This window comes from Ptychodera flava, chromosome 11 (genome assembly GCF_041260155.1).
Source record: "Ptychodera flava strain L36383 chromosome 11, AS_Pfla_20210202, whole genome shotgun sequence".
In the NCBI taxonomy this organism is placed as follows: domain Eukaryota; kingdom Metazoa; phylum Hemichordata; class Enteropneusta; family Ptychoderidae; genus Ptychodera; species Ptychodera flava.
Window position 1 is genome coordinate 21,507,454 of NC_091938.1, and position 16,335 is coordinate 21,523,788.

General features: G+C 39.3%; 1 protein-coding gene and 1 long non-coding RNA gene across 2 annotated transcripts; both read right to left on the reverse strand.

Moving 5' to 3' along the window:
- Nucleotides 1–123: 123 nt before the first annotated feature.
- On the reverse strand, nt 124–3,777 carry LOC139143807 (alpha-2,8-sialyltransferase 8B-like). The gene is made up of 5 exons (XM_070714371.1): nt 3,522–3,777; nt 2,894–3,216; nt 2,056–2,166; nt 803–1,381; nt 124–456 (listed from the first exon to the last, which is right to left on the reverse strand). The coding sequence occupies exons 1-5, from the start codon at nt 3,537–3,539 to the stop codon at nt 201–203; spliced, it is 1,287 nt and encodes a 428-aa protein (XP_070570472.1). The 5' UTR covers nt 3,540–3,777; the 3' UTR covers nt 124–200.
- An 8,593-nt stretch (nt 3,778–12,370) lies between these two features.
- Nucleotides 12,371–16,120, reverse strand: LOC139143077 (uncharacterized). Its single transcript, XR_011554518.1, has 4 exons — nt 15,857–16,120; nt 15,566–15,698; nt 14,708–14,816; nt 12,371–13,895 (listed from the first exon to the last, which is right to left on the reverse strand). It is a non-coding gene; the product is annotated as an uncharacterized lncRNA (long non-coding RNA).
- Between the last annotated feature and the right edge of the window lie 215 nt (nt 16,121–16,335).

Genomic DNA, 16,335 nt, shown 5'->3' on the forward strand with positions numbered 1-16,335 from the left:
AGGGGTTCTGAGCTTATTAAGCATTAGAGAATTGTTAGATTAAAAAGATCAATTTCTTGTCTTGGAACCTTAACTTGTCTTCCTAGGATGTGGACTTTTGTGCTGGTCAAACATTTCAGTGCCATTCTTGTCATAATGTAACTGCGGGGAGAGGGTACATTTATATTCGATCCTGCCACCTACTGAACAGCAACAGGGAATCAATGTCGACAGTTGGATGTCACCATGTTTATGATTCCTCGATCGTTCAGCTCTCGCAGAATCTCGCTCTCTCTCGGCATGACAGCCTTTCTTGTATACCGAGATTTCTTGTCGTAGTAGTGATGACTGATATGCTTTCCCGCGGGACTGGAAGGAAACGGCCAGAAACCGTAGATGTTGATCTTCTCACAGAATAGAACTGCCACCGTGAAAGCAAGAAACCCTTCGCTAGTTCCTCTTGTCGTATTCCAGAACCTTTGAAGTTGGAAAATGAATTAATTGCTGTATAAATAGGGTTTTTGTGTGAACAAGTAGTGTAGATTAAGTACTATTCAAAAAAGACTTTCACTTAAATTTAACACAATCCGTTGAGTGACTTACTGCCGAATGACATGTTGAACAAAGGAGGCCCAGGCGTTACTGACGTCAAAACAATGATCGATCGACGTCATAAATTGCGAGTCGAGCTGATCGGCAAAATTTATCCAGTAAAAATATATATTTCTCCGATGAAAAAAATAAGAAAGACGGAAAGATAATATCAACACTTTCCTCGATGAAAGATGCTAGACTACTTATAAATTCAGAAATGCTTGTTTACCTTTTCACTATCCGAGGCCATACTGGCAACATGGAATAAGCAAGTGTGAAGTTCAAGTTCGTTTTATCTTTTGCGTGATCAAGGAGATATTTAACATCGGATTTTGCTTGATTCATGAGATAAACTCTCTCTGTAAAATTGTATCCAAACCATAGTATTGTGTTGTTAGCCGACAATAACGAATCGAAATAATACTTGTTCGACTGTATCTGCCATTGGTTTTCCGGGTGCTTCAAGTAAAGGACCAGGCCGTGGAGGGCGATGTTGTTGACGGCGGAAAAATCTGTTCTGTGGCCGACATCCTTCTCGTAGCCCTTGATGGGCGGCAAGTTGACACGGAGGACAAAATCGTGAGAGTCAATTTCCCGGCCGCATCTGCTGCGCAGTAGAATTCCGCTGCTACCAACTACTGCGCATGATCGAACGGGCTTGATAGTGTGGAAGTGTTCGTCGTAACGGGTGCCTGTAGGCACTTTCTTTTGGCGCCAGTTTTGGTGACAGCATTTACTACTAAGATTACGATCATCATTGAACATAACAACTGTTGACTCGAGCCTAATCACTTCTGAAAGTGTTTTTCTGAAACAAATGATCAAAACAAAATTAAAGAAATAATTGCTGAAGCTTCCGATTATATTTTATTATAAAATGTTATATGTATGTTGTATATTACAAATACTATTTTTGTGTTTGCTCTATTATGTTGAAAAAAATCCTCGTGTCACAAAAACTATATAAACTGCTGTTTTATTTTGTAAGTTTTCCCATTACAAACAATGAAAAGGCAGTCTCAAAATAGCGCAGTCACTCTCAGAACGAGTGGCTTCTTAATTTGTTACATTGGGATTGACAAGCGTTGGCAAAGAAATCTAAAATACACAACATTTTGAATTGCATCACTATTTTTCAAATCGGAAAGATATGGGACAGTTGTTTATCAGAAACAGAATCATCGATTCTATGAAATTCACCAAGAAAATATCGTACTTAAGTTTCAATTACAAACTCTTTGGAACTGTTTGGAACTGCCACCGAAATTAGAGCACTGGGACAGAGGATGACATTAGAGCGGGAAAGAGGTCCGGGCTAGATCGAGAGACGTGTCCGACAGTGACGCATACGAGAACTTCAGACACATAGACAGACAGATGAAGGGTAAACATTTAAATAGAAAGATGGGCAACAGGACGAATGATACTGAGAGGAAATGGCAAAATTACACCAAATATAACAAGGACATACTTTGCTTTTACCTTAAATCTTGTAAAGTCTGCACCATTTCTAAACGTTGAGGGCAGTATTCACAGGATGACAATCCAGTTCGCTCTTTCGCTACTGATTTTATACTGGATGAAATTTTAACCCTGGCAAACATAACGAGAAGTCGAATTTTCAAAACATGCCTAAAGCACGTGTAAAACAATCCTGAAGTCAAATCATTCTAAATATGTAATCAACAATGGAAGGCATGAATTCGTCAGTACTTTATTTGAGACGTACGCTTGATTCATGGAGGTCAGGTCAGGTCAGGTCAGGTCAGATCTATGTAAACCTCATCGCTGTCATCTCGGATGTTTAAACATCATGTCGAGTTCGTCTACTACGTCGGCGATAAGGAGAAACTATTCTACCACACTCTTGTCTTGTTTAAACCAAAGGGACGCGTCGTCTTTCCTGAAACTCCAGAGGTGCACGCAGAAACTGTACATAAATGCTATAGCGCGCTCGTGCTGGTCGAAGCTTGAAGGCACAAAGGTAGTATTGACATGAGGCTTCACCTTCCTATGTTTATAGAACACCGATGGTGTTTTATATAAATTGTGGGAAAAACTTACTTTTAAGAAAACGTTATTCTTACATGTATTTTATGGAAAGTCAATATTTCTAAAAATAAAACCAATTTTGTTCTTGACACCTATTGCGCTACATTCATGGGCCCACTATAAGATTGAATGTGTTAGTTTAAGTACCAAAATTTGTCATACAGCAGCTGCGTGTCGCGCAACAGGACATGCCTCTGTGGTTTAAACCTGCTTAAAAGCTGAAATAAATCTGTGATCACGTAACGTTGAATATATTACTAATCAGCACCTTGTCTTTCTGATTTCTTGTCGGCCTTTCTGATCATGAGTGGCATGGTGCATAATAGACGGCCCTGCTACGGGCTTAACATACGATCTTGTTTCGGTCCGGGAGTACAGGAACAAGCAAAAACCACAACAACGAGCATTATCCAGAATAGTTGATAAAATCGCGTTACTGTTGCCATAATTTAAGCGACGTAATCGACGAAGCTGTCTGTCTCTTTCTCTTTGACCTGCTGGCGACCCTAGGAGAGTCTTCAATGCGAACATACAATCTCGATATCTTGGACGTTCAACCCATTTGTCATCAGGACACCTGGTTAATGGACCCTAAGTGCAGGAAGGATGACGTAAAATAACAATTTACAAAAGATAGCGAAACGGTAAATAATCAAGTTAAGTTTATGAAGCAAAGGCAGAATTATTTATTCGGACAAGCTATAATCTCCGAGGCACGAAATCTATTTTTATGCAATACCTGTCGTTCGACGGTCACATGTCGGAGGGTGCTGTTCAGAGAAACTTTATCAGACTGTCGTTTTCTCTGATCATAATTCCCAAGTGACTGTTGAGAACTATGGAAACTATACACATGTTTAAAGCCAATGCAGTGTTTATCGTGCCGGCCTGCTTACCTTGCTCTGCTCCAGCATTCGCGAGTATTGCGTCGGCTTCGCACTTGTGACACAAATTCAAGCGATTGGGTGTAGCCTTTCTTTAGTGAAAATCGAACGCTTTACTGCTAACCAGCCGCTCAAGTATGGAATGAAATGCCGTAGGATTTGTCCATGCTCTTGAAGGTCGGCAAAAGACTTGCCAGAGGAGCTACACTAAGAAGAGAATTATATAACTCAAGTGGCACAGGGTTTAACCGTACAATAGAAAGTCAATGTTTGGCATCTTAGGGTTAAATACGGAAAGACGAAAGCCACATGGATTTGGCCTCATTACGTAACAATAGTTTAAAGTGAACTGCTGTGATTCGTATGATGTCGTCATGGCAGTTTCATCGCCTCATAAATCGCAAAACAGACCGACCATTCTCTGTAGGTTTCATACCGAAGCCGTACGATTTATCAGGTGCTGCCAACAAAGCTGTACGTGCAAAAAGGTGTTCGTGCGTAGTTTTTCAGCGGGCGGGCAGATTTAAAAACTAATCAGCGGGCGGGCGGGGACAAACAAAACGATATTTCCTATGGGCGGGGAAGATATTTCATTGTTCAGCAGTGGGCGGGGAGGAAAGTTTTGACAGTGGGTAACGAAAAATACGTAGAGGGAGAAGAATGCTGTGGTTGATAAAACTTGAGGGAGGGATTAAGCGGCTAACTTAGAGGGGAGCAATGTTCCAAGGGAATATGTTTATCTAGTGGGTAATGGGGAATTTCGGTAGTAGAGAGAGGGCAGTGGGGAGCATGAATTGTTCTGAGGAATGGGGAGTGGGCAGACCATGGATACTGGAGGGCAGTTGGCATCAAAATTCAGTGGGAGGGCATATTTTCCGTATGCAAGTGGGAGGGCAGTTACGAATAGCGCTACTTTCCCTCCAAATTTTCGGTCAAGGTAAAAAAAAGAAGTAAAATCGGTATATCAGATTTCAAAACATGTGTTGTGACGATTTTGCGAAATTGATGATATTTACCACTTGGCGGCACCTGACCGTTTCACTGAGTGTCCTGAATGGTCAGTTAGTCAAGAAACGAATCTCGTATTACCATATTTGGTTATTCAAACATCATCGTTCGTGACACATAGCTTGAAATGGAAGTGCACGTAGTCATGGAGGCAGTCCGGCTCTCTTTCTACCTCCATGTTGTAGAGAAATTCTTACCCACATGACACGCAATTCTCTTGCTAACCACAAAGACTGGAGAGATACTTTGCTTCTACACCGAGAGCCTTCGAGTCCATTTGATCGTAATATTGATTAGGTGTGACCTCACCTTCGGTTCAGGTATCAGCAAAATTACGGTCAAGAGCACTATTGGGCAACAAACCGTGTCGAGGGTAGCACGTTTTATTATTTATATTTAGTGTGTTTTTTTTAAAGAGATAACCCGATAGTGTTTGAACTCAGCGGTATAAATTTCACAATATACTGTAGATTTGAAATCTATTCACGCAAGCTTCTGATACCGGTCCGCAAACAAACAACTATTTCATGTAATTGGCTCCCACCAAGAAGCAACACGGCAGTGAGCACGCCACCCGGGGAGACATGCTGGTGCATCCAAAGGACAATTATTTTCATATTCTCGTTGTTGATATCGAGGGGTTTAAGCAGTTTATTCGTCCTCGTCCCCATGGCTCCCCACACCATCGCCTTGGCTTTACTTCCATGATAATGGCGTCGTTCACACACAGGCCATTAAAATGCCTCTGAAACGACTCTGGTCCAACGTTGGTTTAAGTTACGTTGTGACGCTCCCAAGTGGTTCTGAAACGTTTCAAATTTGAGACGGTTTAGACTGAAAAACCTGAGCCGTTGAAGGGGTTACTAGTAATTCTATCCGCAACTCGCTGTGTGGACCCACTGAGCCGCTTCAGAGTCGTCTTAAACGCCCTCATGCGACAGGTATTTGTATCTTATGACAAACAACAATCAACATTCAGTTTCCTTCCATGGCTGCCGAACAGAGTTCTTCATCTTGTGGCACTAATTGGTCTGACGATGAGATCAGTCTGCTTATCTCAGTCTGCGCATGGATGTACAAAATTTTTGTATATCCATGGTCTGGGCGGACGAAAGTACATAGGGAATGTTGGAACAGAACCTGTAGACACAGCCTCATTTTAAAAAAATTCTGCAAGGGCTCTACAAAAGGGTTTAAATATGACAGTTGATCAGTGTCACCGCAACATAAAGGCACAGAAACTGAAGTACAAAGAAGTTCTTGACAGCAACGGGTAGTACAATACTACGACATCAGTCATGTCAGCCATCTTGTTACAGACTTTCATCGTGTCAGTTCCTTCCTAATATCCAGTGTTCGCTGGTCTCAGCTCCAAAAACAATGTGTGGCATTGTTTGTGAAGTAGGTACTTTTTAGTAAATGTTCAGTTATAGAAACAGAGGCGGCTTTATTTATTTCTTCAAACTGTATCACTATCTCATTTACGTTGAACTACTCTTACAATTATATAGTGTATCAGTGGGTGAGTATGAGATACATATCGGTGAATAGCAACTACATTATGTGATGTTTACTGACAGCATACCTGAACTGTAAAAACGTGCACGAAAAAGAAAAACATCGACGGTGGCGGCGCTCGTCACTGAAGTGTAAATGTTAGCGCAATCGCTCTGTGACAGCTTTACCTTGTTTGTATTTTGTATAGGGTCAGAATTTCGAAATTTAATTCCGGTTGCGTCACGAGTATGATGATGTCATGGGCACTCTTCGAGGTCATATTATAGTCTCAGGAGAAGACTATATATACACAGCAAGATCACTGGCGGCGCCTTTTGGTGGCTGCCGCCCCTGGCAAAACTTTCCAAAATATCGTCATTTCTACTATCATTCTTAAGAAGCATGATAACTGCTGTTCATTTGCAAAAAAACACGCACTAAGGCAAAAATGTGCTTTAACTTAGTATATTTACATGTGTCATTGCATGCCAAGAAAACCGTGGAGTAGGTTTTCTAAAGTGAAGTTCACGCAAATCGATACGCAACACGCTGCGAAAACATGTCCCTTTCGTTCAGTCACTTTTTGTAGTTACAGTAGGTTTAACTCTCTTCTGCTTGGGGTGTGGACTATGTGTCAGTCAAACTTCTGAGACTCATTCTAATCATAATATGACTTTTGGGAGAGGGGATATTCGATACTGCCGCGGACTGAACAGCAACAGTGTATCAATGCCGACAGTTGGATGTCACTATATTTGTAATTCCTCGCACTGTTTATCCTGTACGTCCGAAGATACTGCTGTTTGTGATATCAAAATCAATTCTCTTGCAGGGGTGATATTATTTCCTCAATATAAAAAACATCCTTTCCGGCTACGAAGCGTATATTTTTCCCGGAAGTGACTCCAAAAAGCGAATTCAGCTACGGGAGAGATACATTCCTTGACAATTATCCGTTTTTAGTTTTCTTTAGTGATCCTTATTCCTATTTTGTAGTTGTCTTATTTCAATTCGGAAACATTACAAACACTTGTACAAGGCCTCGAACCGTTGTATTAATTAAAGTTTAGAAAATAATTGATTGCAATGTCCCCGTTCTCGATTTAATAATCAAATCGAGGAGAAAGGAGACATAGCAGTACATTATTTTCTTGTAGGAATAGGCATAAAAACAGAATTGTCAAAATGGAATCTTAAAAATATTGAAAAAGCTCTTAAAAGGGTCTTTTAGACATAACTAAAAATAATACATGAAATATGGAGGATTTAGGTGTCATCGTCGTATGGAGTTGTGGTGTATTGTTATTGTTATCGTTATTCGATTGTTGTGAGGGTTGCCAGAACACTCGCGTTACTCACTAGTATTTCCTTTGAAGCAAGTCCTAGTAGAGAGGAAACAACACACCGACAGTAGTTATCTAGATGTAAGCCGACGTGGAATTTTATCGCATATACTAGGCACTTTTCAACGAACGTTCATTTCTCGAAATTAAAAGTGCCCTTGACCGATGTTTTGGTGCGATGTGATAAACACACGCACTGTCAAATAATCCGAGGTAACAATGAATACGATGTACATTTGACATCGGTATAACAACATTGGAACATATCCTTGCATAACAATATTCTGCATCGATTTCATTGACTCGATTTATGACTGACATTAAGTTGCCATATCTCAAGAAGGGGCATGTCCGTCTGTTTCTGAGTTGCGTATATTTGGAACAAGCGTCGGGGGGGGGGGGGGCGATGTGCGCAGTTTACGAAGTAATGTGACCTCGACGGTTGCAAGTTAAACTCGGCTGATCCCGGTATTCCTTTGACCTAATAGAACTCCGGGCCTTGGAGTATGACCTTTACTACCTCAATTTGTGGAAGTGCGATTGGTTTCTGAGGAAGCATGACGCTTGGGGATCTAAAGGGAATCAAACTTGAGTAAAGTTTTGATGCTGTGTTGCCTTGGAAAACAATGAAGAACTTGAGTTGAGAAGAACACTGTTGTTACGGAGGAAATTTTCTCCACGCCATTATGACGCTGTAGAGTCATTCTAGTCATAAGCTTGGTTGCTACCGTATATCAGGAAACAACCGACTTTGACGTCTGTACATCGATCAGAAGATTTTGCGAAATTGCACCAATGTTCTTTTGGTGTCGCTAGACCTTTTTAAGGATATTGAAAAGGCCATGAAATAGCCATTCGTGCTCGATTATTGAACAAATTAGTCATTTAAAACTAGTATAACTTGGTATAAGAACAAACAAAACTGAACGAAATCGTGTAATTATGACAAAACTGAAATTAATACTAAACGACATACATGGAGAAATATCGTTATCGCAGATTATTTAACCCCGAAATTAGACATTTTGTCACAGATATGTTACTTGTTGCAACGATTTTTGTTCATATCGCAGAGGTTTTGCACTGAACAGTGCGGATGATAATGTCTTTACGAAACACAAAGGGTCCGAATTGCACTGATGGTTAAGGTAAAACCATAGACCCTCGAGAAAACGTTTTTCTCGAGGGTCTATGGTAAACCCAACCGTGTACTATACTTAATTTTAGCCACATCATGTTTTATCGGTGTAACCGCATCAAACATCCCGATCTTGCGACATTCACGACGAAGACGTAAAGCAAGCCCCAAAAGAGAATACCTGTAATAGTGTTTTGACAGTGATTCGCATAAAGTTACATGGAGATGAAGGCAAGCATGTTAATTTCACCTCTTTTCCTCGAAACCTCACTGGGAGGTTAGGTTGTAATAAACGTACAAACTGAAAACGAAGAACACAAGCCAAAGCAGGACATTGTAGTGACTGCATCCTGAGCAGACTGAAATACAAATGAAATGTAAATCTTTAGATCATTCTTACCAGCGCATATGGACTTACAAACAACTTAATTATAGACATTTCAATGCTTTTCATGCTAAATGCATGACATTTACGTAACAGATATAATTACTTTGTACTTGAAGTAATATTTGTTGTTATTTATAACGCCATGTTACTTTGGCATCGAGATTATATATATATATATATATATATATATATATATATATATATATATATATATATATATATATATATATATATATATATATCAAATTTACGGTTACAAGCGGCAATATATATCGTCATTTCATCAAATATCAATATCACAGAATACAACAAGATTAATTCCATCTATTGCCTGAATGCCCCTACTTGATGGGCATTATATAAAATCATTAACATACCACTTAACAACTTCATTTTCATGGCTTTTCGCTGTTTCTATTCGTTCAAGGCACGCTGTCTCGTCCTCTTCTCTCTGCATTGGCAACAGTGTAATGTTAACAAATCCAAAGACCAAATAGAAATGAGCTAGAAAATACACCATTTTGCTATGAAAGCGTATATAATGCCACATTTGCAAGGAAAAAAATTTTTTAAAAATCTCGTAGTTTTAAATCTAGTAATCTAGATTTTAACGAGCAATAAAATTTCGTAATTACGAAGATTAAAATCTCGTAATCACGAGGATTCAATCTTGTACTTACGAGATTCTTTTCTTACAACATTGGCAGGAAGACTCCGTAGTTTTCAGATACTAACACACATGAACGATGCAAAGAAAGGCTTTCCTTAACTGCTGGCGTATTAAAAGGGTGTAAACAGATTCTGCAGTTAGCAGGTTTACCACATGATGAACAACTTTCCAACTACTGTAAAATGTCAGCAGACTTTTGTTATGAATGCAAATTGGAACAATTCTGAAAGAAGCTTATGAGATTTGAACGACTGTACACAATTTTTCCCTAAGACTTGTTTTTGCCTGTCGCGGCTGCCTCTCGGTGAGCATACAATCTTATTACATGATTATCCAGTGCTGTATGGTGTGCGACATTCCTATGACTAACACTTGCCCCCTTTTTATTGTTGTATGGCAACGAATGGCAATTGATAGGCAGGTAGAGAGTTAATCGATTGAAAAAGACATCGGTCGCACCCAGGCAGGTCAATCGTTTGTGACCTAGCACCATTATAATAGAGTTAATATTTTAAGCCAGGAACAAATGGAGAACTTAACATGGCAAAAACGATAATAGAACGACCGACAATTGTCAGGCACCAATCCATTTGCCTTTATTACGGATGGATAAAAAGAACAGCCATTCTCGACAATGATGGAATTGACTGATGAGTAATAAAATGTAGTTTCACTTGAGCAAAGTTTTCGACCCGACTTCAAAAAAGTATCTGACAGTCATTCCACTGTCACTACTTTCGAAGAACTTTGACACCACTGCTTGAGAGCAAAAATCACGGTACCGTCTGACTTGTGTGTCAGTATGAGTCAACAGTTTTCACTGCTTAATTAGATGGTAGACAAGGCCTATTAGCTGAGACGTCAATACAACTTAAAAAATACTCTCCATACATGCAAGCTGCTTTAATTCATAACAGTTTATTAATACATTATGGAGTCGCTGTAGTTTCAAACACATTGTACGTATCCCACAAATGATCGGTAACACGATTTTAAAGGATCGCACCTCGAGGACACATATTCGGACTCTCAAATTGTTCCAATTCTTTTCTTGTTAACTGCTTGTGTGGGCTTATTTGAAAGCTTTTGGAGTCAAAAGTATTTTCATTGCCATAGATTTTTGAAAATTGAAAACTGTTGTTCCCGCCCCATAGAATAAATACAAGGATGGCAGCCATTCAAATATCGATAAATATCGAGTAATTTGTTCCTCCTGTGTTTCCTGATTTTTCTTCTTGATTTGGTAAGAGAATGGTCTAAAGTTTCATTTGGGGATGTTTGAGCAAAACTTTGAGTCAAGCAGTAACAAAGTAATTATCACGGAAACTATAATAAACCACAGGGGTTTATTCAGGGACGATAAATACTAATATGATAAAAACCAAATAAGTTTCGTTGACTAAAAATTTTTATTTTCTTTCTACCTTGTTTCTCTTACCTATATGCTCTGCTCGATTGAGAAATGTGTGTGTAGGTGTGTGTGTAAGTGCGTAGTAGGATGCGCCCTCTTTCGTTGAACTCTTGCTTCCGCGCGTGACCCAAATGTTTTGTTGGTATATCGAGCGGTCGTCTCAGGATTATAGAGTATGATTCCCCACAACGAATACAGGTCATGCGCGGAAGCAAGAGTTTACCGAAAGAGGGCGCATTTTACTACGCATATCTATCACAGTGCGCAGTCCATGACATCTCAAGCGAGGAGAGCCAAAATGTTCAAAGTTTGAAAATGGCGTCGCACAAACTCCACACAATTCCGAAACAGCGAAAGAATTTTTTTTGTATTAATATTACAATAAAAATCAAGTCTAGACAATAAACTTTTAGGAAGGTATACACCTCGCAAGCCATAATTTACCTAATATTTTACCGGTTGATTGGCAATTTTCGTTGTTTAAAAACCGCATGGCCGATCTATTGCGGCCGCCATCTTGATTTTAAACAACAAATGCATCGTCGAAAACGCGGGCGTTTTATAACACAGGATAGAGTTAACGACATAAAAAACGGATACTAGCAATTTTCATAACCATATGGCTGATCGATTACGCAAAAATCATTCCGATTTCAGTTTATTTTTGCAAATGAAAAGGGGGGGACGTCTCGTACCACAAGCTGCCTTTTCCTACATATCACTGTCAAATTTGGTGGGTAAGAATTCGACGGAAAAACACGGAAAATCGTAGACGAAAATCTGAAAAGAAAAATACTCTCCATAAACACAGTTAAATAGTCTTATCAGAAATTCTGACTATGGCAAAAAAAAGTTATCGGAGAAGCGAAGAAAATGACAATCAATAAAAATTCTCCGCCCAGCAAGATGTCGCCAAATGCTACTCATGGCGTCCCCAAGCGAACGTTTACATCCGCAACGCGCTCAGTACATACGGCAGGGGCAATAGACCATGTTCCGAACAACGCGAGACATTCCGAGATATCGCGAGAATATGTGGTTCGCAGTGGACGTGTTTCTCGCAACACAGGACAAACTGCGTAAAACAGGACAAGTCGCTAATTACGTTAAACACTGCATAAAATATATGAAGTTGCAATATTTGCTCAGTTCTGCACTTTTTCTAGTTCCATACAAAGTTTGACTTCTATTACTAAGCTGGAATCATGTTTCTACGGGCATGTATTAAAGTCTCGCGAGATCTCGCAATCAGCGGAAAATCGTCAATTAACACCTCTAAACATTAGCGCACGTGTCGCGTTTTCGGACCAGTGGGTGGAAGGACTGTGTCCTAAAGTAATGATATGGCCAACAGTTTACATATTACAGTCACTTATTCAGAACTCTCACATTACAACACTAACATGCTGGAATTGTGTATTCAGTTTATTACATTCCAAAACAATTAATAACAGAATGTGATATCTTCACTGCTCTTAACGCAATTTAAACATTCAACCGCCGTTTATCGATGCTATGTCTACTTTAACTGATAATTAACAGCTAGATGTCTTGATTTTTAACGTCGCTCAATGGGGTGAAAAATGCAATACTCGGAATGATTACCTCCGCAACGAGACAAATGCACCTTTTGAATTTTTTAGCATTCCTATTGATCATAATTCCATTCGTTAATTTTGATGTACAAACTGACAGTTTTGCGAAGCAAATTACAATACAGGTAAGATTTATATGCATTACGGTATAACCGTTTCTATACAAATGTTTGCTTAATATAATGCATTTACAAATTTCGAAATATTAATGAAACATTTGATTTAATGATTTTCCAGAAAGGTAAGGAGCTTCCATAAGTATAAGCACTATATTTAATAAGCTAGAATTCTGCTAGTTCATGTATGGTAGGATCAAATACTGACTTTAACACATCCATTTTGCTTGCTGATCGCGCACTATCTGTGCCAGGTCTTTCACGTCCCTCTGTAAATTTCTGCAATAGTCACTGCGTTCACCAGCTTCACATTTGCCCGTGGCCGCTTTCTGAACTGATCGAAATTCTTCGAGGTCAGCTTCGAAGTCGCCGTCGTAGTTCTTCACTTTTTCCCAGAATGTCCTGTTGAAATAGTCATAAAGCCTTATGTTTGCACGAGACACTTTTGTAATGATATCTCGCATTGCGTCAGTGGTCGGTGGTTGATAATATTCTTGCACCTTGCATGAGTAATAGACAATATCGTCAAAGTCCCAGCACATTAGCTTTTTCAGTAAGACGAGCGACTCGTCCATGTATTCCATTATCATCACCAAAGCGATCTCATCGTCGAACCGTCTGAAGTCTTCCAATGCAGACGATGTGTTCTCGGTGATTTTGACACCAAACCGAAAATGAAAAGTATTAATTTGCTTCTCTTTGCAGTTGCTCATCCTTCATCGCTTTTTTCTCGATCTCTTTGAGGTGAATCGCAAAAGGGTCGGGTGACATCAACAGATTCTGCATTCGCCTGCTGTAGTAAAATTTGAATTTGAGATGTGTGTACGGAGATCGAATTATTGTCGTATATTTGGCATCGTGGACGATGCTGTCCAATTCAGCTCGGTCGAAAGTCTGGATATGTTGACACAAATAATTATACCCTGGGAAATCACTGCAGTTGTAATAAACGATATCCAGTCTGCCTTTCTCTTTATCCATTTTAATAACGTAGCCTTTTGTCTCTTTTGATGTCAGAGCAGCCATCCACTAGATTGTTTTTCATGCCATACCGCAACAAGAGGGAGGAAACTGTACTCCCGCCAGTCTTTTCAGGTTTGATGAAAAGAAAGTTATTCACTGGTCGGCAACTGTATGGCTTCTTCCTATCATTTTATCGTAGGACGTCTACTCCCACTTGTTGTTCTCTGTTTAATTCTCCACTGTTTATGACTGCATCACTGTGGACAAACAGTAAACACCTAACCTAGAACCATTACCAGTAATAAGGAAGGCACGTATTGCTAAACTAAATTTCCATTATCCTGCAATGTTGAACCCTACGGTTTCTCCATCCTTACATCTGATAAGCATATATTTATGAACAAATTTAATATTGAAGCTCACTTATCAGAAAGGCAATGTACATCGATCAGAAGATTTTGCGAAATTGCACCAACGTTTTTGGTGTCGCTAGACCTTTTTAAGGATATTGAATTAGCCATGAAATAGTCATTCGTGCTCGATTATTGAACTGATTAATCATTTAAAACTAGTATAACTTGGTATATGAACAAACAAAACTGAACCGTAATTATGACAAAAATGAAATCAATACTAAACGACATACATGGAGAAATATGGTTATGGGAGATCATTTAACCCCGAAATTAGACATTTTGTCACAGATATGTTACTTGTTGCATCGATTTTTGTTCACATCCTAGAGGTTTTGCACTGAGCAGTGCGGATGATAATCACTTTACGAAACACAAAGGGTCCAAATTGCACTGACGGTTTAGGTAAAACCATAGACCCTCGAGAAAAACGTTTTTCTCGAGGGTCTATGATAAAACCAACAGTGTACTATACTTAATTTTAGCCGCATCATGTTTTATCGGACCGGGTGTAACCGCATGAAACATCCCGATCTTGCGACATCCACGAAGGAAAAGTGTAGCAACCCCCATAAGAGAATACCTGTAATAGTTTTTTGACAGTGATTCGCATAAAGTTACATGAAGATGAAGGCGAAAAAAAATATTAATTTCACCTCTTTTCCTCGAAACCTCACTGGGAGGTTAGGTTGTAATAAACGTACAAACTGAAAACGAAGAACACAAGCCAAAGCAGGACATTGTAGTGACTGCATCCTGAGCAGACTGAAATACAAATGAAATGTAAATCTTTAGATCATTCTTACCAGCTCATATTGAATTGACTGATGAGTAATAAAATGTAGTTTCACTTGAGCAACGTTTTTGACCCGACTTCAAAAAGTATCTGCAATGCAATGCTTTTCATGCTAAATGCATGACATTTACGTAACAGATATAATTACTTTGTACTTGAAGTAATATTTAAGCAACAAGGCACACCCAGCGATGGTGTACAACGAGATTTTGACCAGTTCACGACATATATGCACGAGCGATAGCGAGTGCATATATGATGTGAAATGGTCAAAATCGAGTGGTATACCGTCGCTGGGTGTGATTTATTGCTATTATATCATGACAGTATATTGAAATTCTGGCATGGAATGTCATAAAAGGACTTTTCCTCAAGCCTAGAGCCAGTGCGCATGCCATCCATGGTATATCGCCAATATACCACGGTTCTCTTCGTGACCCGACCAATCAGATCGCTGTATTTGCACCATCAATATACTGGTATGATATAAATGTTGTTATTTATAACGCCATGTTTCTTTAGCATCGAGAGTTGTAACTTCCCACAACTATATATATATATATATATATATATATATATATATATATATAAAATTTACGGTTACAAACTTACATCGCGATTTCATCAAATATCAATATCACAGAATACAACAAGATTAATCCCATCTATTGCCTGAATGCCCCTACTTGATAGGCATTATATAAAATCATGAACATACCGCTTAAAAACTTCATTTTCATGGCTTTTAGCTGTTTCTATTCGTTCAAGTCACACTCTCTCGTCCTCTTCTCTCTGCATTGGCAGCAGACTGAGTGTAATGTTAACAAATCCAAAGGCCAAATAGAAATGAGCTGGAAAATAAAATATACCATTTTGCTACGAAAGCGTATATATGCCACATATGCAAGAAAAACTTTTTTAAAAATCCCGCAGTTTCAAACGAACATAAAATTTCGTAATTACGACAGTTTAAAATTTCGTAACTACGAGGATTCCATCTTGTACTTACGAGATTCTTTTCTTACAAAATTTGCAGGAAGACGATCCGTAGTTTTCAGATACTAACACGCGAAAACGATGCAAAGAAAGGCTTCCCTTAACTGCTGGCATAAAAAGGGTGTACACAGGTTCTGCAATAAGCATGGTTTACCACGTGATGACCAACTTTCCATACTCTTGTAAAATGTCAGCAGACTTTTGCTGTGTGTGCAAACTGGAACAATTCTGAAAGAAGCTTATGTGATTTGAACGACTGTCGACGATTTTTCCCTATGACTTGTTTTGGCCTGTCGCGGCTGCCTCTCTGTGAGCATACAATCTTATTACATGATTATCCAGTGCTGTATGGTGTGCGACATTCCTATGACTAACACTTGCCCCCTTTTTATTGTTGTATGGCAACGAATGGCAATTGATAGGCAGGTAGAGAGTTAATCGATCGAAAAAGACATCGGTCGCACCCAGGCAGGTCAATCGTTTGTGACCTAG

What these genes read in the sequence shown, in the direction of transcription:
- LOC139143807 (XM_070714371.1), bottom strand. An exon ending in CAAGAAATCAGAAAGACAAG is followed by an intron (nt 2,167 to 2,893) that starts GTGCTGATTAGT and finishes TATGTTTGCCAG; the next exon opens with GGTTAAAATTTCATCCAGTA. An exon ending in TGGCCTCGGATAGTGAAAAG is followed by an intron (nt 457 to 802) that starts GTAAACAAGCAT and finishes CCAACTTCAAAG; the next exon opens with GTTCTGGAATACGACAAGAG.